This window comes from Saccostrea echinata, unplaced genomic scaffold (genome assembly GCF_033153115.1).
Source record: "Saccostrea echinata isolate AGI-Se365-2 ecotype Australia unplaced genomic scaffold, CSIRO_AGI_Sech_v1 ptg000062l, whole genome shotgun sequence".
In the NCBI taxonomy this organism is placed as follows: Eukaryota; Metazoa; Mollusca; class Bivalvia; order Ostreida; family Ostreidae; genus Saccostrea; species Saccostrea echinata.
The window spans coordinates 5,585,001-5,609,960 of record NW_026889811.1 but is presented as its reverse complement, the minus strand read 5'-3'; the positions used below and the strand labels follow the sequence as shown (position 1 = coordinate 5,609,960).

The window sequence follows — 24,960 nt, the reverse complement described above, 5'->3', positions numbered from 1 at the left end:
CATTATTAATTCAATGTGTTTTCCATGTCAGTTAAGTGTGTTGTTAGAATGGTGGTACTTAGATTTTTTTTTTATCAGAATGTGATAATACAATAGTCGGAGTAGATCATTAAAAATTTTTGTTGAAATATCACAGATTTTTAAGATAATGTAAATTAAAATGAAAAAAAAAATGTTGATTATGGTGATTTTCTTATTGTTAATGTTGAGTAATTCTGTGGTCAGTCAATTCTACCTCATAATCCCTTTGTTGATGTGTCAATCTAGTTGAAAACAAATCTTTTCATAATCATTTATTTAATTTTTTTTAAATGATCATTATTATTTCACTAACATTGTACATTCATAGGTACTACAGATACCAAAGTTCAAATTTTTTATAAACCTGCAGGAGTGGTGATGTGTTAATTTATGAAATTTAATTTATTACGCTATTATGTATCTTGAGACTTGTTGTGAATTTTTTTTAAAAAAGGAAATGGGCATCAAAGGCAATTCCTACATTTCTTAGCTACTGAGAAAATTTATCATTTTATTTACATGTAATTTAGAAATTTTAAGTTACATAATTATACTGTACATTTAACATTGATAAGAGTGAGGAGAAGATGATATGTTATTTTCTCAAGATGACTGCTGTACATTAAGGTTTGCTTTTTAGAATTTCAGAAGTTTTTCCTTATATACAGTGTTCAATTATATTGATAACATTGTCAAACCACTGTTGGTCTCAATCTAATTAAAATTAGATGTTTCTGAATCCACTACTGCTTTTCAATCAAGTGGTAGAGGATTCAGAACATCCAATTGCCTTTGCTCTGCAAATTTTGAGACAAAGTGAAAGCAACATGTATGCTATATTGACATAAATGTAAAACAGTTAGCGAAACTAAAATGATGGATATACATTCATTAATTCATGCTTCTTCAGATGCTTTTTTTGTGACATGACAAATTAACATATGAAATCATAAAGGCTTGATTATCTGTATTTCACTCTGTGCACTTTCAGTCATTTTCTAAATCAAATCACTGTTCTCTTTGAAAACAGCAAGCCATGTTGATCCAGAGATTCAATCCATTTAGTGATAAAATCTTGTGACTTACCAAATGTTTTTGATAGTGTTGATCTTTTTGTTTTTTAAAATTTAAAGGTTACGGACTGTATATATCCATAGGAAAATCCATGAGTACAATGATTTTTGTTAAGTACTGTAATTGTTTGATGAGTTACATGTTGACTGTGATTCTATGTATAACTTGTGATTTGTCTTGTATAGATGATTGCAGTTATCTGTGATATTTAGTCGTTTTTGTTGATGCTTAATATTCCACAATTGTAGGAAGCATCATTGCCATTCCTATATTCAGTAAAACTTTATTTAAAAAAATCAAATAGCTTTTGTTGTTCTTAAAGCATATAAACTTGCTCAGAGATAAACTAATGAGTCTTTTGGTGGGCAGCTTTCGTGATGGACAAAATGTATTATTTGCCAACAATAGAAGTTCCAGTTTGTGCATTGTTTGGCTAAAAAAATGTTTATTGGATTCAGAAAGGTTGAAAATGATTCTGTAAAGATTCAGAAAGATTGACATTAGAGCCTTGCTTTTATGGAGAATAAAGCCTTTAAGGAACCAAAATCTCCTAACGGCAAAAATCTCTTCTGGAATATTCACACATTTTCCTTTGACTCAAAGACACTTTTATGCTATGTATGCATTAAAATACCTTAATAAGTCCCCTATTGATTTTGAGGTTAAAAGGTCAAGGTCAGATATCACATATATTGCATATCCAGGTCACAAGACCATAAACTGAGAACAAACTTAAATAAAAATTTCAAACCAATTAAACTTTTGAAATAATTAAGATAATGAAACAAAATTTACATGATATGTTTGAATTTAAAATAAGATGCAAAACTGGAAGTTTGTAAGCAATTTGTTATATAAAATTCAAGATATTCAAAATCAAATTTTTGACTTAAGTCATCGTCGCAAATCACAGCCAAAATGTACGATCCTCTCCCATTCTGGCCGTGGTTGAATGAGAAGAGAATATTTCGTAGCTCATTAAAATATTGACCAATGCGAGTAAAGCATAGTTGGAAAATGAACTTTGACGTGACCTTTCAATACCCAATCGCAGTATACGAGCATATCTTGTGTACTGTTGATGTCAGTTGTTGATTTCAATTGCGATGGAAACAAATATTGTCATTGGCTGAACATGACGTCACAACATAGAGGTGTAAATATTCAAGATTACGACATTTTTTGTGATCAAGCAGCCACGTGTAGGAGAGAGCTATATGTGGACTCTGAACCATGGCTTGAGACGATGGACTTAAGTCTGTTCTCAGTTTATGGTCTTGGGGCTAGATCACAGCTTTTAAAAGATCTCTGAGCTTTTGCAGTAAAACCTAAGGTGATGACTTTCTGACTTAAAAAAAGACTCCTATTGATTTCAAGGTCAAAAGGTCAGGTCAGAAATTTATATCATGCATAAAATGCTTGAAAAATTGTGTTCTTTTTGAGCTAATGAAACTTCAGATGATAACTATCTTTATCTTAAAAAAGACTATAGATTTTGAGGTTAAAAGGTTAGAGTTCAAGGTCGTAAATTTTTCAATCTGAAAGGCTTTAAAATGTACCCGGAATGCAACATTTCTTATTATCCTTCAGAATTATATAGTCAATCTGATTGGTTTAGAGCATTCACATGCAGGGAGACAATTCGTGATGTCTTTATATTGTTGTAACCTAAATTCTTATGCTTTATTTATTTTGTTTTCTTGATGCTCAACTTGTTAAACACTTGGCGAAATTTCCACTTTTCATAATGGTGCTGGTTCTGACGTTTTCCAAGCATGTCAAATATCAAAATCATGAAAAATCCCTGGAAAACTTCAGATATTTTGGACTACTAGAAAATATACATTGGATCCAGTATCCAAAGCATATCTGGTAGTTTGCATTCCTAGATGTATCTTCCATGCACGTTTGGTCCAGTTGGGGCTTATAATCACTTTGGAACGAGATCTGCTCCAACAAGAGGCCCATGGACCACATGGCTCTCCCGAGCTAGGAAAAAGAACAAATCAGTTCAGTATTGAAAAGTTTACATGAGGTGTGGGGGACTTGAATTTTAAACACCTGAGGATGCATTCATATCAATATAACAAATGGCTTATCTGTTCTTGAGAAGATTTTTTTCTATATATTCCTATCAATGTAAAACTTTGATCCCCCATTGTGGCCACACCATACCCATGGGGGGTCATGTTTTGAACAAACTTGAATCTACACTACCTGAGGATGCTTCCATATCAATATGACTTATCATGGCTTTGCCATTCTTGAGATTTTTTCCCTATATATTCCTATGTAAAACTTTTATCCCCCATTGTGGCCACAACCTACCCCTGGGGAGGTCATAATTTGAACAAACTTGAGTCTACATTACCTGAGGATGCTTCCACATCAAAATGACTAATCATGGCTTTGCTGTTCTTGAAAAGTCCCTATATTTTCCTATGTAAAACATTGATCCCCCATAGTAGCCCAATCCTATTCCAGGGGTCATCATTTGAACAAAATGGAGTCCACACCATGTAAAGAAGGTCTCCCTACAAGTTTCAACTTTTTTGGCCCAGTGGTTCTTGAGAAGAATATTTTTAAAAGATGACACCAAATTTTCATGAATTCTGAATTATCTCCCTTGAACGAGGGCATGGCCCTTCATTTGAACAAATTTTATTTCCCTTAACCCAAAGATGTTTCATGGCAAGTTTGGTTGAAATTAGCCAAGTGATTCTGGAGAAGAAGTCGAAAATGTGAAAAGTGTACAGACCGATTACAGACAAAATGTGATCAGAAAAGCTCACATGAGCTTTCAGCTCAGGTGCTTCAAAAACTTCAACTTGTTCCAAGAACAATATGGTCATTCTTTGGCTGAAGATGCAGCATCTGAAACCCGACCGGTACAATGAAACATACTTGATGCATCATTGATGCATCTCTGATCAGTATCATAGGGCATAAAAGTATGTGGAAAGCCTCTTTTACCTAGAACATCTACATGAGCTCTCCCGCCTTTGTTGAGGAGAACTGAAAAGAATGATCTTTTATTGATTATGATATGATTATGCTCTAAACTTCATCCATATAAATACTTCCGAAAGCATAAACTTTTACCGGTCAACAATTAACTGATTTTTTATTTAATCACAAAAAAAAAGCAGTAACTTGTAAATGTTTTTCTTTTCGTATTTTATTCATCTCAAACAAATATTGATGAAGTTACAGATAATTTTAACAACAATTCACTTAACAACAAGTTTATACTCCAGTATAAATTTTCTGTCGTGTCAAATCCTGGACACAAATACAATGTAGATGCTGTAGTTGGGAACAGATTTAATTAAACAGCTGATTAGATTTGAAATCTTAAACCTGTAAAATGAAATATCCATAAAATACTGTATATATATCTCTCTGTTTGCTGCACTGTATCACAACCCAAAACCATTCAGACCATATTATTTCCAATACTTGCAAGGATTAAAATCAGATCAATATTTATTTCTGGACAAAATACAGTTATTTTGCATATACAGTATCATCTTCGCTAGCCAAGGGTTTCTGATACGCTACTCTCCTCATAAACCCTTGGCATACGGTGTTAAAAAAAGTTGGGATTTTTTTCTCAAGTTGTGATTGGAGTTGATCGACATCGTTTGACCAATCAGCAATTGTTTTTTGTAAATGACGATATTTGCGTTCGGGATATATCTTGACTCTTTATTATCGGGAATGAAAAATGCAAGTAAACAACGATCCGGAAGATAACATGTCATTCTATGAATAGTTATATGGTGTCATCCAATATCTTAATCTACGTGCAAAATATGTGATTAAGAATCTATACTGAAGGTGTAGATTTGCATTTTAACATGTTTAAATAACAAATTAACATAATTCATTGCCTTCTTGTTAATTATTCTTTAAAAACATTATTTTTTAAAATAAGCTTTTTATTTCTGTCGATGACGCAATCTGTGCGTACCTGGTAAGAATCGAGATCACGTGACGAAAACAATCCCGTCTTTTGTCAGCACCGTATGCCAAGGGCTTATGAGGAGAGTAGCGTATCAGAAACCATTGGCTAGCGAAGATGATACAGTATTAATATTACAGTTCTCAGCCAATTTTCTTAAATACAGATTTTGCCGATAAATTACATGCAGGGGACATTTTTTAAATTCAGAATTTGCTATAAAATAACAAAGAAAATTCTTCCTTCATAGTTATACTGGAGTCGATCTGTAGACTTATTAAACATTTCAAAAAATTACCACATTTTCCACTTTTTGCAAAAAAAGTGTCCATGTCAAATGGCTGTCAATGTCCATGTTTACACAAAATGGCTACCGGAAACGAAAATCGAGTGCAAAACTATGAGAAATGAAAGCAGATTTTTTCCCCCCAGATTGGTCTCTGCATTACCAAATTTTTTATTGGAAAGCAGCTACCTCAAAACAGATGAGCACAGGCCTGAGAACCAAAATTTCAATTTTATGTAACCTTAAGTATATTTGCATATAAATTATACATCTATTCATGTACATACAAAAAAAGTGTCTGCATACAAGTTATTGTGCTTCTTAAATTCAACTTTGAACCAGAACCATGTTTCTTAATAAAAAAAACAAACAAACAAAATAAAAATAGAACCTGGATTAGTCTACAGACTTGTGAATGACAAGTACAAATTATCTGGGAGTAACATTATGCATGAGAGTAAGCAATGGTGGTACAAAATTTACACAGGCATGTTGAAGAAAAACATCAACTTACTGTATACATTTTTTCTCCCTACATGGTACATATTTATGAGAATTTTGTACAATTCTGAAAAGGTAAATCCATGTTAAACATGTACCCCTAAGTACATCTACAGTATTTTCAGATTGACTGGCAGTAAATGCACACAAAATAATTATAACACAGATATACATGTACAGGTAACATTTCATGTCTTCCGCACAAAATGTATTTATTCTCTTTACAATTAAAACCTGTCTATTGATAGTTGTTAGACACCTTTTGAATAATTAAGTGTTTTACTCCACCTTAACAAGTATACTGCATGCATTGTTCCCCAAATCAGAGAATCAAACAGGACCAAATCTCTACACAAAAATTGAATAGAGAAATCATACATCTCTGTTAATCACCTAAACACAGCATCCTTAACTCTGTGCATCTTTTGGCTCCTTAGAATCACTGGGCTTGTCTTTGGATTCTTCCTCTTTAGTTGTTTTACTATCTGATTTATCTGCTCCTTTAACAGTTAAGTCCTCCAGCTTCTCTGTCAATGAGCTTGTCTCTTTGTCATCGTCAGTTTTATTTGTATCACCGGCTCCTTGGCTGACTCTTTCTGATTTTTGTTCATCAGTTTCAGACACTCCATCTACGTAACAAAAAACAGTAATTTAAATGTTCCCCTTGATTGCAATACAATAAATTTCTTAAATTGAAAGAAATGAGTATGGAATAAGTGTAAATTATACATGATGTACTCAGAGAACATCCTATAGTTGTTTTCAAAATAAAACAATGCATATGAGTTTTGATTTAATACATGTACATAAAATTTCTTCATCAAAATTTGCATTTGAAATTGTCAACCTTTTTTTTTTGTTAACAAAGTTTACGATAAGGAATAATTAGACAGGTAAATTCAGAGAAATGTGGGTCTTATTGGTTTACCGATCTATTGCACATTGCAACTTTTTCTGTCCATTATACTAAAAAAAGTTTTTATATTTTTGAAGTAATGCATTATAGTGCAAAAGCTATGGCCAAGGATAAAACTTGAAGGTCAACGTCACAAAATCAAAAGGACTTGTCAAATATAATGCATATGTTAAATATGAAAGTTTTTGAAAAGTAGGTCAAACTTTCAAGGTTAAGAGGTCAACAATCATAACACATTCAGAAGTCTTGTCACAGATGATGAAATATGAAAGCCCCATCTTCTCTCACTCAAAAGTTATGAACAACGGTTTTTTGACTGACAGACAGACAGATGAGATTTAATGTCCCCATGCATTCTCAAAAGAGAGGGACAACATCGGAACCTCAAGTATCCAAGCAATGAAAGGGGCACTAGAACCACAAGTATCCAAGCAATGAAAGGGGTACTAGTACCACAAGTATTCAAGCAATGAAAGGGGTACTAGTACCACAAGTATCCAAGCATTGAAAGGGGTACTAGAACCACAAGTATTCAAGCAATGAAAGGGGTACTAGAACCACAAGTATCCAAGCACTGAAAGGGGTACTAGAACCACAAGTATTCAACCAATGAAAGGGATACTAACCCACTGAGTTAACACCTTTTACTTGAAAACTTACTTGTAAGTTTTATTTTTTCGTTCGCACTGCCAGCCTCCTCAAACTTTTCTTTGAACTTCAGTGCATCTTCATGTACAAACAGAAAAAAAGAACAGTATGTTATATGCAGCATGTGATAAAATACAACGTACATGTACACTCAATGACAGCAAAATTATGTCTTACTTTCTGAATTAGCAAACCGGATTGCTAGCAGCTCTTGTTTAGCTTCTTCATCAGCAAAATCTGAGGGGACTGGCCACACCCATGCCCTGTCACTACCAGCATTGGGCTTCAACTCCATCTGTGTTGTCACTACACATATACAATATAAAACCAGTCTTATGTTTTCTCCCAAGAAATCTTCCATGGACAATACATACTTTTTTTTTCAACTTTAAAATTAAGCTTCTCATCTCATGAATACATATAATTTATAATAGGCAAAGGTTGTAATCTTTTAATGTACATTATACTATAGATACACATGTATGTGCAGATTTTATCATTAACCAATATCCAAGATATTGGATATCAATACTACAATATCCAAGATACATCTATAATAATTTTCAGAATGTCTTCTTACCAAAATGATTGGCACAAACTTTGTGTGTTTTATCTCTCCTCATGAGTAATCGTATTAACCCTGTAACTTTGTGTTTCAGAAGTTTCACATCTCCTGTGCCTCTCTCCTTCCATTCTGGTGGTTCTGCTTCATTGTCAAACCTAAACAGCTTGGCTCTCCTACAAAAGTATTAACTCATTACATTCAAAAAATGATGTATAACATCGCAAGAAATATTTTCGAACAAAGACTTCATCAGCTTTGGGTGAAATGCCAGAGTCAAACTTAAGCTAGAAATCGATGCCAATGCAGTGATGATTTCTTACCAAGCCATGAGTTATTGTGACTTACGACCACCATTTTTTAAGAACTAAAAGCTCTGTGACACTCACTTTCTTATGCAGAACTTTTTCACTTCATTTAATGGCCACATTTTGGCTATTTTCCCAATGAAAAATCCCCTCTCCCCTCATTTCTTGAAAAAGTTCCCAGTTTGAAGCATTAAGAAAATACAGCAGAAAAAATCATAAGAGCAACCAATAACATTACATTTAAGTCTTCAAGTAGTAAAGTAGGAACAAAATTAGATTGATCTCTGAGAAAAATTTCCTTATTCCAATGCAAACAGTTCAATAAGTACAAAAAATATTAGCACACACTTTCTATCTTTTCATTGTAAAAAGCTTGTATGCCTTCTAGGCCCAAAATTGGAAAATAAAATGATCTTATCTGTACTCTTTGTGCTGTACTTGATCACGGGCCCCTTGATCAGTGCCTTACTTGTTTCAATAATCAATATTATTACTACATCAAGTATGTTTGCATGCAAAACTGAGGACCAAAATATGATGTATTAGGTTACTTTGCTAGTCTGCTTTTCATCCCATTTTACACAACAAAGTCTTATTTTTTATCCAAGGGATTTTGAGCTTGAACATTCCTTACTATTCTTTTTTTAATTATCCATCTAAAATTTGACATACATCTTGAATATCTCCTCTTCATCCTCCTCTAAAGACTTGACCTCCACTTCTGGAAGTCGGACAACTGGCTCAAAATGGATTTCAGGGGACTCTACAACTTCTTCCTACAAAAGTGATAATCAAATTTATATTTAAATCTTAAATAGTTAATATTCCTCAAAAATGTTCATAATCGCTTTGTTTGGGGTCTATACAATAATTGAAAATAACTCAGTTATTCTAAAAAGAAAATACTACGAAGAGTAAATATTCTCTCATATCAATAAAAAGCAAGAGTATGAATTGCATGATGTGCATCAGCAAAAATTCAAGGATAAGAATTGCATCAACAGCATTTCGGGTAGGGGTGTAATGATATGGCTAAGGTGTATCATGGCATATCATGATACACTAGGATTATACCATGATACACATCAGAATATTTCACTTTCATAATTTTTATATAATTTATTTGTCTCTGTTTTGAAATGGAAAATTCTCCATCACAATGTGATAGGATAAAACTTGTAATTTTTTTTCTTCAGTTCACAAATGTTTAATAAGCTCGGAACACAATATAAATAGCACAAGTAAAATTAAGAAAATCACTTTATCTTCCTAACTGGTAACCAAGAAGACATAGCATAAATTGCTTTACATGTAAATGTTACATATTGTGATAACAGGAATATGGTTTGTATTCTGCAAGACAGTATAATTTTTTTGTGTATTGTGGTGTACTGAGACATATACATGTATATCCTATATCACCCCAAATTACAGGATGCATATAATACATTACTACTTACATCTATTCATGCATCGACATATTACTGATGATTGAATATTATTGAAACATCTACACGTCATGATCAAGCTTGGATACAAGACACACCGTTAAGAATGGCTTCCCAAGTCCTAGCATTTCAGGTAATTTTTATGTCAGGGTTTGACACTAAGTCTGACCTACCCAGACTAGTAAAAGAGTAGTCTTGTGTAAAATGTATGTTAACTAAACTGACTGGCCATGTGGATAAAATATATGTTAATCCCTTTCCACTCTTTGAAATAAATATTCTAAAAACTTATTTTATTATTTGTTGAATGTAAACACTTTAATCGCTATGTAATGGAAAATTTGCCTTCATGACACAATTGCTGTTCTTAGTCATGTCTGTAATACACAAGGTTGAAAGAGGTGCTTTCATACAAGCTTTGTTTAGTGTTAATTGGTAAAAAATAGTTAACCAAATGTTTTCTTTAACTAGTTTACTAATATTTAGAATAATGCACTGAGTAATTTTCTTTAAGTTCATTGTTAAGTACCTTGTGGTATGGAAAAGAAAGGGTGACCCCACAATGGAAAGAAAATTCTATCTTTAAAACAATATTGTTCTTCAGACTTCAACAATAGAAATTGTTCTGTGTGTTGTCAACATAGCAAAATAAACAGAGGCAGATAATTCTAATCTATTATACATTTACTTCAAATAATCAAGAGTTCCGAATGTCAACAAAGTGTGTAAAATTGTAGCGAAAAAAAACAAGAGGCCCATTGGCCACATCGCTCACCTGAGCACACTGGCTAGGCAAAAGCACAAATCAGTTAAGTATTAAAAAGATTACTGGGGGGGGGGGGGGGGGGCTTGAATTTTTAACTACCTGATGATTCTTCAATGTCAATATAACAAATGGCTTTGTTGTACTTGAGAAGATTTAAAAAAAAAATTCCAATATATCCCTTTGTAAAAATTTGATCCCTCACTGTGGCTCCTCCCTATCCCAGGGGTCATCATTTGAACCAACTTGAATCTACACTACCTGAGGATGCTTTCATATCAAAATGACTAAACATGATTTTCAGTTCTTGAGAAGAAGAAATTTTCCTATATGTTCCTATGTAAAATTTTCGATCCCCCATTGTGGCCCGACCCTATCCTCGGGGGTCATCATTTTAACAAACTTGAATCTACACTACCTGAGGATGCTTCCTTATCAAAATGACTAATCATGGCTTTGCATTTCTTCAGAAGTAGATATTTTCCTATATTTTTCTATTTAAGACTTTGATCCTCCATAGTGGCCCCGCCCTACCCCCGGGGGTCATGATTTGAACAAATTTGAATCTACACTACCTGAGACTGCTTCCATATAAATATGACTCATCATGGCTTTGCTGTTCTTGAGAAGAAGATTTTTAAAGATTTTTCCTATATATTTCCATGTAAAACTTTGATCCTCCATAGTGGCCCCACCCTACCCCCGATGGTCATGATTTAAACAAACTTGAATCTACACAACCTGAGGATGCTTCCATATAAATATGACTCAACATGGCTTTGCTGGTTCTTGAGAAGAAGATTTTTCCTACATATTTCTATGTAAAAACTTTGATCCTCCATTGTGGCCCCACCCTACCTCCGGGGGTCATGATTTGAACAAACTTGAATCTACACAACCTGAGGATGCTTCCATATAAATATGACTCAACATGGCTTTGCTGGTTCTTGAGAAGAAGATTTTTCCTACATATTTCTATGTAAAAACTTTGATCCTCCATTGTGGCCCCACCCTACCTCCGGGGGTCATGATTTGAACAAACTTGAATCTACACAACCTGAGGATGCTTCCATATAAATATGACTCAACATGGCTTTGCTGGTTCTTGAGAAGAAGATTTTTAAAGATTTTTCCTATATATTTCCATGTAAAACTTTGATCCTCCATAGTGGCCCCACCCTACCCCCGATGGTCATGATTTAAACAAACTTGAATCTACACAACCTGAGGATGCTTCCATATAAATATGACTCAACATGGCTTTGCTGGTTCTTGAGAAGAAGATTTTTCCTACATATTTCTATGTAAAAACTTTGATCCTCCATTGTGGCCCCACCCTACCTCCGGGGGTCATGATTTAAACAAACTTGAATCTACACAACCTGAGGATGCTTCCATATAAATATGACTCAACATGGCTTTGCTGGTTCTTGAGAAGAAGATTTTTCCTACATATTTCTATGTAAAAACTTTGATCCTCCATTGTGGCCCCACCCTACCTCCGGGGGTCATGATTTGAACAAACTAATTTTGATCAAATTTGAATCTACACTACCTGAGGATGCTTCCATATAAATATGACTCATCATGGCTTTGTTGTTCTTGAGAAGAAGATTTTTAAATGTTTTTCCTATATATTTCTATGTAAAACTTTAATCCTCCATAGTGGCCCCGCACTACCCCAGGGGGTCATGATTTGAACAAATTTGAATCTACACTACCTGAGGATGCTTCCATATAAATATGACTCATCATGGCTTTGCTGTTCTTAAGAAGAAGATTTTTAAAAATTTTTCCTATATATTTCTATGTAAAACTTTGATCCTCCATTGTGGCCCCACCCTACCCCCGACGGTCATGCTTTGAACAAACTTGAATCTACACAACCTGAGGATGCTTCCATATAAATATGACTCATCATGGCTTTGCTGCTCTTGAGAAGAAGATTTTTCCTACATATTTCTATGTAAAAACTTTGATCCTCCATTGTGGCCCCACCCTACCCCCGGGGGTCATGATTTGAACAAACTACACTACCTGAGGATGCTTCCATATAAATATGACTCATCATGGCTTTGCTGTTCTTAAGAAGAAGATTTTTAAAAATTTTTCCTATATATTTCCATGTAAAACTTTGATCCTCCGTTGTGGCCCCACCCTACCCCCGGGGGTCATGATTTGAACAAACTTGAATCTACACAACCTGAGGATGCTTCCATATAAATATGACTCATCATGGCTTTGCTGCTCTTGAGAAGAAGATTTTTCCTACATATTTCTATGTAAAAACTTTGATCCTCCATTGTGGCCCCACCTTACCCCCGGGGGTCATGATTTGAACAAACTACACTACCTGAGGATGCTTCCATATAAATATGACTCATCATGGCTTTGCTGTTCTTGAGAAGAATATTTTTAAATGTTTTTCCTATATATTTCTATGTAAAACTTTGATCCTCCATTATGGCCCCGCCCTACCCCAGGGGGTCATGATTTGTTCAAACTTGAATCTTCACAACCTGAGGATGCTTCCATATAAATATGACTCATCATGGCTTTGCTGTTCTTGAGAAGAAGATTTTTCCTACATATTTCTATGTAAAACTTTGATCCTCCATTGTGGCCTTACCCTACCCCCGCGGGTTATGACTTGAACAAACTACACTACCTGATTCCATCTAAATATGACTCATCATGGCTTTGCTGTTCTTGAGAAGAATATTTTTAAATGTTTTTCCTATATATTTCTATGTAAAACTTTGATCCTCCATTGTGGCCCCACCCTACCCCAGGGGGTCATGATTTGTTCAAACTTGAATCTTCACAACCTGAGGATGCTTCCATATAAATATGACTCATCATGTTTTTGCTGTTCTTGAGAAGATGATTTTTAGAGATTTTTCCCTATATATTTCTATGTAAAACTTTGATCCTCCATAGTGGCCCCACCCTACCCCCGACGGTCATGATTTGAACAAATTTGAATCTACACTACCTGAGGATGCTTCCATATAAATATGACTCTTCATGGCTTTGCTGTTCTTGAGAAGAAGATTTTTGAAGGTTTTTCCTATATATTTCTATATAAAACCTTTGATCCTCCATTGTGGCCCCGCCCTATCCCCGGGGGTCATGATTTGAACAAACTTGAATCTACACTACCTGAGGATGTTTCCACATGAGTTAAAAATGTAAAAAGTTTACAGACAGACAGACGAACAGACAGACAGCTAGACAGACAGACGGACGCCGGACAAAAAGTGATCAGAAAAGCTCACTTGAGCCTTCAGCTCAGGTGAGCTAAAAAACCATTGAGAAATGAGTTTAATTTTTGTCGTTATATGGATTATTTCTTAAGTAAAAGGCATAGTACAAGCTCATAAAAAGGTTCATTATGATTAATTTGGTAGTTACTTTTAGCACAACTCCTTTTGTATTCTTCAAAATAATTTCGGAGCAGATCTGTTCTGATCTGCTACAGTGCAAATATATGGGACGTATTCTAACTGGGTGAGGGCTTGTCCCAAGACCCAGTTAGATTTTTCTAACCCCTCATATACGAAACAAGTGCCTAGCAAATCTGAGATTCCTCCGACTCTAACCCCCTGCCTTTATATTGTGCAGGGGAGAGTCAGAGCAGAGGCCATATGGAAAAGTTGGAATTCAGCGACACCAGGTAGTGTCGCGACTCTGCCTACATTTAACAACTTTATTTAGCGGACCAAACTTCTGAAACACAAGAACTTAGTAAAGGGATGATTCTTCTACAACTTAATCATCATTAATATGATGCTATAGCCATTTAAACCATCTTACACCGACAAATGAAGCATCACTTAAACAGTTCCAGTACAAAGACTATTTCTACCTACGTAGCTATTAATAGCTACCTAGGTATTTAAACCTACCCAAAGTAGCTACTTTTACCTACTTTTTGCATTACTTGCATTTTGTGGCCAAACGGCTGAACAGCGCAACATGGTGAGTACCAAATTTCTTAATACAGTCACCATACATGTGATATGTACCGGCGGTAGGCAAAATGTACAGTTTTTTGGAGCCCATTCATCGTGTACCGGCTGGACACCAAAATTCACGGAATATGAAAATTTGTACAGTATTTTGAATTTCTCACTAAATCCTGCAATTTTCCTCTCATTATCTCTCGCGAGACACTGGAAAACGCCACCTGTGTTTGACACTTGACCTTCTGATAATTGTGTAGTGTACACAAACCATCGCGTGTGAAGGTGTGAACTGCCAATTGGGATAATTATCTTGCTATAAATCCGTATCAAGATACCCCTTTAGGTAGCTTTATTTTTAAAGGGGTACTTAATTATAACTGTTAATGTTTCGTAACGTGATTGAAAAAAATTAAGCCAACTTCTAAAGTTGATATACACGACTTAATATACATGAATCTGACCCAGATCCATAGGTATAAAATATACGATGTTTATTATCATGATTACGCTGAAATAAAGGATATAGTTTTAAGTTTTTTATGTGCTGAAATTTATGTATGATTGTATTTGCTGCTGTCATTTAGCATTGCTGATGTATATATCAGTAATATGAACAAGATGTAAATTGGAGACATTGACTCTCACGTTAATACTATATAAAGCTGGCAAACAAACTATCAACTAGCTTAATTTAAAGTCGATTCATAAGAACATTGTGATTATAAAACACAATATATGATATTTTAAAGCATTCAAATCTCCATTACAACTTTTAAAATAAGACATTTGCAACAATATATATTTGTTGGTTTAGAAATAAGGTGCCTTATCAGAAGAATTTAAGCGATATTTTATACCGTTTTTTGTACTGTTTTTTGATAGGCAGTGTACAGTTTTTTTTTCAAATTCCAGTTTTTTTATGGCTCCTGTACAGTTTGGTGGTCTGAGACTTATCACATGTATGAGTCACACTGATGATGAATACAACAAAATTTTGGCAAAAAATTGATTACGTCCTAAATTACCAATTTTGCATTAATTACTATGCAAAATTGTTTATTTATGAAGTAATCATTTTTTGGTCAAAATTTTGTTGTAGTCATCATTAGTGTGACTGTAGCAAGAAATATGGTACTCACCATGTTGCGCCGTGTGGCCGTTTGGCTACAAAATGCAAGTAATGCAAAAAGTATGTAAAAATAGCTACTTTGGGTAGGTTTAAATACCTACGTATTAATATTTAGCTATTAAAAGCTACGTAGGTAGAAATAGTCTTTGGACTGGACCTGTTAAATAAGGTCGCCTCCTTTAAATTACTCAACAAGAATAATTTATTTTTTGTTTGCATTTTTTTTATGCAACCTATTTTTAGTGAATTTTCAGCTGGCGTCGCTAAATTTCAACTTTTCAATACGGCCTCCCCTCTGACTCTCCCCTGCACATGCCACAATATTAAAGAAGGGGTTAGAGTCAGAGGAATCTCGGATTAGTGTCTAGCCTGTGATGATGAATCTGTCATCTTCGATATAAAACATCAAAACGTTAAAAAAATAGAGATAATTTCAAAAACTGTGTTTCTTGCTTCTTTTTCTGTCTCCAGTAAACATTAAACGTTGCAACATGTGAAGATGACAAATGGAAAATTTTGCAAATCGAGTCAGCGAGTTGCTTTGAGGAACGTGTTCTGTAAAAGGCACTAAAGCTGGGATAAAACTATGAATGAAATATTAATGTAAAATAGTAAAATGATGATCTTCACTTCATATTTACCTTTTCATCAGCCATAACTTAAAAGATGACGGTAGATTTAATCATCAACTCCTTCTCGAAAATATTCAATGAACGTTTAAGAAATTGTTTAGTATTTACCGTATCCCGATTCCGATCTAATTGTGAAAATTAAAGGTTTTACGATATCAAACAAAATTGTTCATTTTTTTAAATTACGTATCAAGAATTAAATATTTTGTTGTTTGTAATCCGTAGATAATATTTTTCATACAACCCATTTTTAGTGATTTTGCATTGTAAATGGATCGGGTTCAAGAAGCCAATGTGCCAAAGGAAATCCGAAAGGTAGTCAGTCACCTGTAGCACAGAAATCAAAGAAGATGAATACAGGAGTTCTTGCGTTTGTTGGCAAGGTACTCCAGTACCTTGCAGACAACCCGTATATTCTTGGTATAATTTTTCTCCTGTATATTTTCATATTTGCAATGTCAGTTCTATTTTCTGGACCTAAACCTGGGAGAAATCCTTTCTCGGCGAAGCACGTAAAACCAGTGCAGGAATTGGTCTCTGATCAGAAAACCCGTGATCAGATCTTAAAGCAGAGTATGTATATGATCATTTTGATATGAAGATCTCTTAATTGCGTGGTTTTTATGTTGAATATATTTTCATAGAGGATGCCTACAGTAGTCAGCTGACTTAAGTGTAGATTCTTGTTTGAAAAACAAACAAACAAACAAACATAGATTAAAGTATAATATTATCAGAAATGATATGTAACTACATTTGTTGTCTGCAGAGGGAAAGGGTTTAAGAGAACATATTAATGTTAGATTAGAATGGAAATGAATTTTTGATGTACAGTAATTTCATCTGATAAATGAATCCTCTGATTTTGCATGCATATCCACATATGAGCAAATTATTTGGTACTTTCAGCATAAGAACAAATTTAAAGCAATATGGTCATGTATTTTTTTATATATAGAAATAGCCTATGTATGTAGATAATTAACATTCTTAAACACTGAAGCTATTGTCATGATTATTGATAAATTAAAGTATTGGTATCATGAGAGAGAACTAATGTGTCTACATATAATTATGACAGATTAAATACTTGGAATGCATTCAAGCAAATAGGCTATAAAATGCAAAACAGGTTTTCACCTGGTTACAGGGTAAACTTTTTAATTTCCTATCACTTTCAATATCAATGATTTTTTTAATTATGTCGTTTAATATACATATCATATTAAATTTATTGTGATCAAGTCTGTTGCTTATAGAGTTATGTTAAAATTTTAAAGCAAAATGAGCTGCATCTTTGATTTTGGAAATTTTTGTGACAAAATTGTAAGTTACAATTTCAATGACAGAAATAAAGAACAAATAGAAACTTCTTTTGTTCATATTTGCGACGGAAGAACTATTTATAAGCTTTGATTGAAGCAAAATTACTTTATTGTCATCCTGTACAATACTGATTTCTTATAAAATACTAGGCATTCCATTGTACAGAAACCTTTCTTCTGAAAAAAATTAATACTTTATTTTAGTCTAATTGATCATAAAGGTTTAAAATACATGCAGATTTATCATAACAGCACATTTTAACAGCAAAATAAAATTCTTATTAAAAATGCTGCTCATATTGCTTTAACTTAGTAGTACTTTGAAGTCTTTGTACAGAAATCTTCAGTTTTGCACTAAAAAATTTTATAAAACAGACTGTTTACTGGAATATTTGCAGAAATCAGGAAACAATTTTGAGTAATGTCATCTACAGGGAAATTTCTTGTCTGTCAAGTGAATTAACATGTGCATTTTCCATAAACTTAAATAATAACACTTCATTTTGTAGTAGATACAGCTGCAAATTCAAAATATTCACTTAGTTTCTGAAATCATTTTGTGATCAGTCAAAGGATTAACAAACTACAGCATTAAGTCATCTGTGCTGTATTAGTAGTATTCTTTTTTTTAAGGATTCAAAAGCCACAAAGTTCCTGAAAATCTAGACACAATTATAATCGGGAGTGGCATTGGGGGACTGGAGGTGGGGGTACTGCTTGCTCGTGCAGGGAAGAAAGTTCTGGTTCTCGAGCAACATGATCAGGCTGGAGGCTGCTGTCATACCTTCATTGATAAAGGATTTGAATTTGATACAGGTATTTAATTTGTTTTCATTATAATGCTCAACCTTAGGCATAGATAAAAAAAGTATTTCCACCATTCACCTTTGTTTCCAATTAAAACAGCAAAAAATCACCTGTACTCAAAACTTTTTCTTGCTTTTTTCTGACCCCCCCCCCCCTTTCAAATTTTTAGTCTGCAACTAGGTAATGTTTTGTCATTATTTAATAATTTTACACCAAGACCAAAAAATAAATAAATAAATAAATTTACAATCTCATTACTTTAAGATAAGGCATCTTGTTATTAAACATCCATTATGAATATTTTCTCAACATTCTTAGGTATTCATTACATTGGAAAGATGGATCCATCTTATGACAACAGAATTCTGATGGATCAGCTGACTGGTGGAAAAGTGGAGTATCCACTGATGGATGAAGCCTATGATGTGGTCAGTAGTCAAACAGAGCCTTTACATTCACTGTAGAAACTAACGAACAAATCTACAAAAGCTAACATGCCTAAGACTCGGTCCAGATACATGCACATCATATACTTACGTAAATTGGTATTTGGAGATCCACAGTTGTATTGCTTTGATTTGCTTTTGATTACTGATACTGTACTTTGTAGGTTGCAATAGGAGATCCAATGACAGAAAAAGTTAGAAAATACCCATTTGTATCAAATAAGGAAAAAGTCATTGAGAATTTAAAAACTGCATTTCCAAAGGAGAAGGAGGGAATAGATAAGTTTTTCCAGTTACTCAAGGTAATCATTCCAAGATTTCTTTGAAGGACATTTTTAAATTAAGTATTTTTCAGATTTAAGAAAATGGGAAACATTGCAGTTTATTTCAAATTTAGAGCCATTAAGTACATTTAATGTTTAATAGAATGTATCAATTTAATTTGAGTGTAAAGTCTTTTGATTTTCAGCTAAAAAGAAAGTTTGGCATAATGATTTGTATTTTCAGGAAGCAAGACATTTCTTCACTGGATGTGTAGTTCTTAAAGTACTCCCCAAATGGCTGGCACAGCTTTTGGTGTCTACTGGATTAATTAACATCATCTTCAAGGCATATGGTCAATTTGGAAAGGTTACCCTGAAAGATGTTTTAGACAGTGTCACAAATGATGAGGAATTGAAAGGGACACTTTCCTACATATTTGGAGATTATGGTAAATGCCCTCTAAGCCTTTGTAATGATCAACTTCTGATCCATGATAAACCTTGTTCTCATCACATGTGGAAAGATAGGAAAAGTGATGGGGATATACTATATATGGCCTTAATGTACATATGTATTAATGACAGGCATTGAGTATACCACAAAGTGAAACTTGAAATAAACCTTAAAAAATTGCTTGACAATGTGTGAATGTATACACACACTCTCACCATAATAATAATCAAACTTTTCAGAACATTATCACATAGGCAATGTAATTAAAATTCTTTCATGTATCAGAATTTCAGATTGACATTTAAAATATCATTGCATTATTATTCCAGGAGTGGTACCCTCTAAAACCCCATTTGGTCTGCATTCTGTCATCATGGGTCACTATTTTTCCGGTGCCCATTACATCAGAGGGGGACCGAGTGAACTCGCTTTTCAGATGATTCAGGTCATCGAGGAGAGGAATGGGAGGGTACTGGTTAATGCCCCTGTGTCCCAGATACTGATGTCTGACAAAGGAAGAGCCATTGGTAAGTCAAATAGGAGGCTAGGAATAGCTGTATAATGTTTCTTCTGAAGGCAGTTATTTATATCATTTTTTATTTTCTGTTGCTTAACAGAGCTAAAGGGAGACAACTCTGAATTTTATCGCTCACTGACAAGAACTTGTTGGTTAAAATGGGTTTTGGCTGATTAAACCAGTAGTTAATGTTCAATATTATGAAGTTTAATAAATAAATTAGTATTTTATGAAAATAATAATATACATGTAAATGATAATATTGATGTATGAAATTTTATGTATAAATTTACTTGAATTAATTATGAAAATTCTATGTGGAACATACAGTGACATACACGTGATAAGTCAAAGACAACAAAACTGAACAGGAGCCATAAAAAAACTGGAATTTGGGTGGAAAAACTGTACACTGCCTATCAAAAAACGGTACAAAAAATGGTATAAAATATCGCTTAAATTCTTCTGATAAGGCACCTTATTTCTAAACCAACAATTATATATTGTTGCAAATGTCTTATTTTAAAAGTTGTAATGGAGATTTGAATGCTTTAAAATATCATATATTGTGTTTTATAATCACAATGTTCTTATGAATCGGCTATTAATTAAGCTACAGTAGTTTAGATGATAGTTTGTTTGCCAGCTTTACATAGTATTAACGTGAGAGTCAATGTCTCCAATTTACATCTTGTTCAGTTATAATTAAGTACCCCTTTAAAAATAAAGCTACCTAAAGGGGTATCTTGATACGGATTTATAGCAAGATAATTATCCCAACTGGCAGTTCACACCTTCACACGCGATGGTTTGTGTACACTACACAATTATCAGAAGGTCAAGTGTCAAACACAGGTGACGTTTTCCAGTGTCTCGCGAGCGAGAATGAGAGGAAAATGGCGGCATTTAGCGAGAAATTCAAAATACTGTACAAATTTTCATATTCCGTGAATTTTGGTGTCCCGTCGGTACACAGTGAATGGGCTTTGCGTACCGCCGGTACATATCACATGTATGCAGTGAAGACCAATGCAAGTTAATTAAATTAAAAGAAGAAATATGACTCTTAACTTATTCCATGAAGCACAAGCAATTTTTATTTGTTCCTAAATTCATTTGCACTGCAGAGTTAAAGCAAAATAATATTTGATAATATCACACTAGATTGTTTAAAAAGATACCTTTTCATTTTCTGTTTAATATACATTGTAGGTGTAAAACTCAGGAAGGGTGACAGTGACGTGGAGATATATGCCAAACGTATTGTTTCTGATGCCGGAGTATCCAATACATTTCTTCATCTATTGCCAAAAGAAGTGGCTACAAAATCATGTAATCTATTAATAATAAGTGCCTTTTTTAGAATTTCTCTGAACTGATGACATATATATGGGCTTCAATGTCCTTGGTAGGCCTTTGGTAGTATTAAAAAACTTGGAAATATGACTTTTGCATTTGATTTAATGTGATGGTGCTTCTGCCTTTTCAGCCATTTATCCAATGATTAACAAGGTTGGAGAGAGTGTGTCTTTTCTGACTGTGTTTGTGGGATTGAAGGGGTCCAAAGAAGAACTTGGAATCCAGGCCCATAACTGTTGGCATTTTACCCGGTATGCATTTGTATGAACGTAATTTAATCTATAATCTCTATTACTATACATATGAACCTGTTCAAATTGAATTTTCCTTAAGTATTTTTGACCAGTAACCAAATACACAAAAACAAGAAAGAAATTGAAGAAATGAATGATTTGGGACATATTTTGACTTCAGGCCAGATGTAGAACAAATATATAATGAATACAATGCTCTGTCGCTGGAGGATTTGCCCAACCATGATGTCCCCATGATGTTTATTTCATTCCCCTCAGCCAAGGATCCAACATGGCACGAGAGAAATCCAGGTACTTAAAGTGTTCACCTTGTATATATAAATTTTTGTTAGAGCATGTGTTTCCTTGGATTAAAAGTATGACCTCTTATAACCAGAACCTGTTTGTATTTCTTTTGGTGTTATACAATGTTATTCAATTTAGGATTTGCGGGTGCCCTATAGTAATCACTCTGTCTGTCTGTCTGTCCGTCTGTCTGTCTGTCCGTCTGTCATTCTTCCGTCCACAAATTTTCTGTTTTTTTTCTAATAACTTTTTCTAGGGTTGACCAGTTAAGTTCAAATTTGGTATGTTGGTTGAATAGGCAGTAAGACATATTTTGATGCTAAGTTTGGTTCTCTATGTCATCTGGTTTGGAGCTGGGGTGGTGGGGTAGATTCCTTAACTTTATATAAGAGTGAATGGGCAAAGAGAGATAACTGCTGAGAATGTTCCTATTGTAAACTATGAAAGGCTGCAATGAGTCTCTTGGGATTAATTAACTTTCCTCTTGAAGAATATCCAAAGCCTTTATCTTTATCTGCCACACTGAGATTAATTAACACCTCTGTCTGCAAATGAAGTTTGTTTTGAAGTTAAGGTAAATTCTGAATGATGTTTACCTTCTCTGAAATGTGGATTTAAATAATGTTCATACTTTATTTTGTTAAAATACAAAATGAGTTATGATTTTATTGAATTCTAAAAACAAGATATAGATAAAGATATTGTTTTTATTATTATTTTCTTTATTTTTCTTTTTTTTTTTTTCTGCCATATGTAAATTCAAGAATACTATTTATTTTAACAGGTATTCAGATAATAACCTCATTCTATCATTGCTGAAAAAGTTCTTATTGTAAACTTAGAAGAAAAGGTTGAGAGAGCAGTATAATTAATCCCGTGGGTTTGATTATCTTGCTGGTTTGCAGAATATTTTAGAGGGTTATCTTTCTGTCACTTTAAGATTAACACCTTTGTCTGCAACTGATATTTGTTTTGAAGTAAAGGTCAAGCCTGGGTGATATTTGCATTCACTGAAGGCTGGCATTTTAGAAAACACATGCTTCATTCATTTTTAAATATACATTTAATTGAGTTATTATAGATATGATGTTTTTTACTGCCTTATGTAAATACAAGGATACGATTTACAGATTGTTGGATATTTAGCAGTTGCTGTTGCTTATTCTTTATATATTTTGAAATTTTTTGGAATCAAGTAAAATTCTCATCCCCTAATCTGCACCCTTATATTTCTAACCCTCAGCGGGGCCCTTGCTGACTGGTCATTTTTCTAGTTTATTTGATGAGGAAATTACAACCCTAACAATAACAACAACAACAAACTATTGTTGTTCTTAATGAACATGATTGCAGATAAATCCACCTGTTTGATCATCACCTGGTCTCACTACAAATGGTTCAAGGACTGGGAAGATGGCCGAGTCAAGCACAGAGGGGAGGATTACGAAGAAATCAAAAATGCCATTGGACGAAGGATGCTCCAGCAGTGCATCAAATTGTACCCCAAAATGGAAAATAAAGTATGTGTTTGAATTTTGTCACTTTTTTCATGATGAATTGAAGCTGTTGGTATTTGTATTTAGAATTCATGTTTTAAGTAAATGTTAAATAGGCACAATCAGTTGTGGGATTGTTAAAGTTGTCTCCCTTGAAATGCTTTGACATACATGTGTATATGTAAACATTGACTCTGATATTCTGCTTTCACTTTTTAATTTTTTTTTACCAGGTGGAGTACTTTGATGTCGGTACTCCCCTCAGTAACAAGTACTACCTAGGATTCCAACATGGAGAAATGTATGGATTGGAACAGAACATGGTGAGATTTCTACCAGAGGTCAGCATCCAACTTCGGCCAAAAACTGACATTCCAGGACTCTATCTGACTGGTGGGTTTTAGTATACGTTAAGTACCTGTAGTAAGCTTTTTCTCATTTCGGAGGAAAGGTAGATCATGTTGTTCTATCATATTCTTAGAGAGATTTTTTGTTTGTTGACCTCAATGGATGCAAGAAGATGTTACTATTAAATGTTTGTTTTCATGCTTAGGGATTTTCTAGGAAATATGTAAGAATTTTTGTTTGGATAAATGTCTTCTTTATAAAGGTTTATACTGTGTTTTGGTTCATAAAGTATATTAGGAAGTACTTTACAATTAGCTTTACCATAAGATTTGCCTACATACATGTAAATAAACTTAAGATATACATATACATAACAGTAAGCTTGAATTATTAAGGTAATTACCATGTTTACTATTTCCTGACTAATTATTTTATGAATCATCAGAAACCCACGGTCATGATCAGTCTTACTTCTCTGACCTCTAGAATTACAGATAAGAGAAGGGAGACAGGCCGTGGGTTTCCGATGATGTATTTTATGATACTTTCGACTATTACTGATTTTATGCTGTGTTTTAGCTGAGAATTGTCTTAAGGTCTGACGACACGTTGCTCGAATATCTGTTTTCGTAATATTCAACTAATTAATCATATTTATCATTGTCTCATGATTTTTAAACTGTTCTCAATATGTCTAAGTAGATAAAGTAACAAAAAATTGTGATATTGGCAATGTTAGTGATTCCCAATAGGATTATATAGTACAATATTTCCATTTCGATTTGTTTTCTCTGTGATAACTCTTTCAAAGTTAGGAGAGTTGATTTCTTGATCATTCCACTCGAATGCAAATTTCGCCAAGCGAAAGGTCAGGAGCTAAGAAGGCCTAATATGCATGTAATTCTCGTGCGGCCGTCTTTGTGTCTGAATCTAAGGAGCCCTAATATGCATGTAAATCTCGTGCAGCTGTCTTTGTGTTTGACGTCAGTGGGCGGGGACTATTGAAATTGACATGTGAGGCCTCGTGTAATTTAAATCTATTAGTCTACATTTTTAAAATCTAAATTTACAATTTTATTTCACAATGAAATGGAAATATAAGGAATCACTGTCTAGTTAGTAGAGTATGCCAGGGACATCAACGATAGTTGGAAACGTGGGATAATTTATGCTTCGCCCGTTATGC

At 33.9% G+C, this 24,960-nt stretch overlaps 2 protein-coding genes across 2 annotated transcripts in view; one reads left to right on the top strand and one right to left on the bottom strand.

The window, feature by feature from the left end:
* Positions 1-4,255: 4,255 nt before the first annotated feature.
* Positions 4,256-16,316, bottom strand: LOC133175542 (ran-specific GTPase-activating protein-like). Its single transcript, XM_061310660.1, has 6 exons — positions 16,230-16,316; positions 8,953-9,056; positions 7,991-8,148; positions 7,588-7,716; positions 7,423-7,488; positions 4,256-6,475 (listed from the first exon to the last, which is right to left on the bottom strand). The coding sequence occupies exons 1-6, from the start codon at positions 16,242-16,244 to the stop codon at positions 6,255-6,257; spliced, it is 693 nt and encodes a 230-aa protein (XP_061166644.1). The 5' UTR covers positions 16,245-16,316; the 3' UTR covers positions 4,256-6,254.
* A 231-nt stretch (positions 16,317-16,547) lies between these two features.
* LOC133175493 (all-trans-retinol 13,14-reductase-like) overlaps positions 16,548-24,960 on the top strand; it is a 9,042-nt gene continuing 629 nt past the window's right edge. The window contains exons 1-11 of the mRNA XM_061310599.1: positions 16,548-16,793; positions 18,179-18,361; positions 18,671-18,780; positions 18,963-19,100; positions 19,306-19,510; positions 19,845-20,042; positions 21,245-21,364; positions 21,522-21,642; positions 21,806-21,936; positions 23,284-23,450; positions 23,660-23,819. Coding sequence (XP_061166583.1) covers positions 16,571-16,793; positions 18,179-18,361; positions 18,671-18,780; positions 18,963-19,100; positions 19,306-19,510; positions 19,845-20,042; positions 21,245-21,364; positions 21,522-21,642; positions 21,806-21,936; positions 23,284-23,450; positions 23,660-23,819 — 1,756 coding nt within the window. The 5' untranslated portion in view covers positions 16,548-16,570. The remainder of the gene's footprint in view (positions 16,794-18,178; positions 18,362-18,670; positions 18,781-18,962; positions 19,101-19,305; positions 19,511-19,844; positions 20,043-21,244; positions 21,365-21,521; positions 21,643-21,805; positions 21,937-23,283; positions 23,451-23,659; positions 23,820-24,960) is intronic.

Bases quoted from the DNA above. Each gene is read 5' to 3' on its own strand.
- LOC133175542 (XM_061310660.1), bottom strand. The intron at 7,489-7,587 runs GTAAGACATAAT...TTGTACATGAAG, and splicing joins CCGGTTTGCTAATTCAGAAA to ATGCACTGAAGTTCAAAGAA. The intron at 6,476-7,422 runs GTAAGTTTTCAA...TTTGTTACGTAG, and splicing joins CGAAAAAATAAAACTTACAA to ATGGAGTGTCTGAAACTGAT.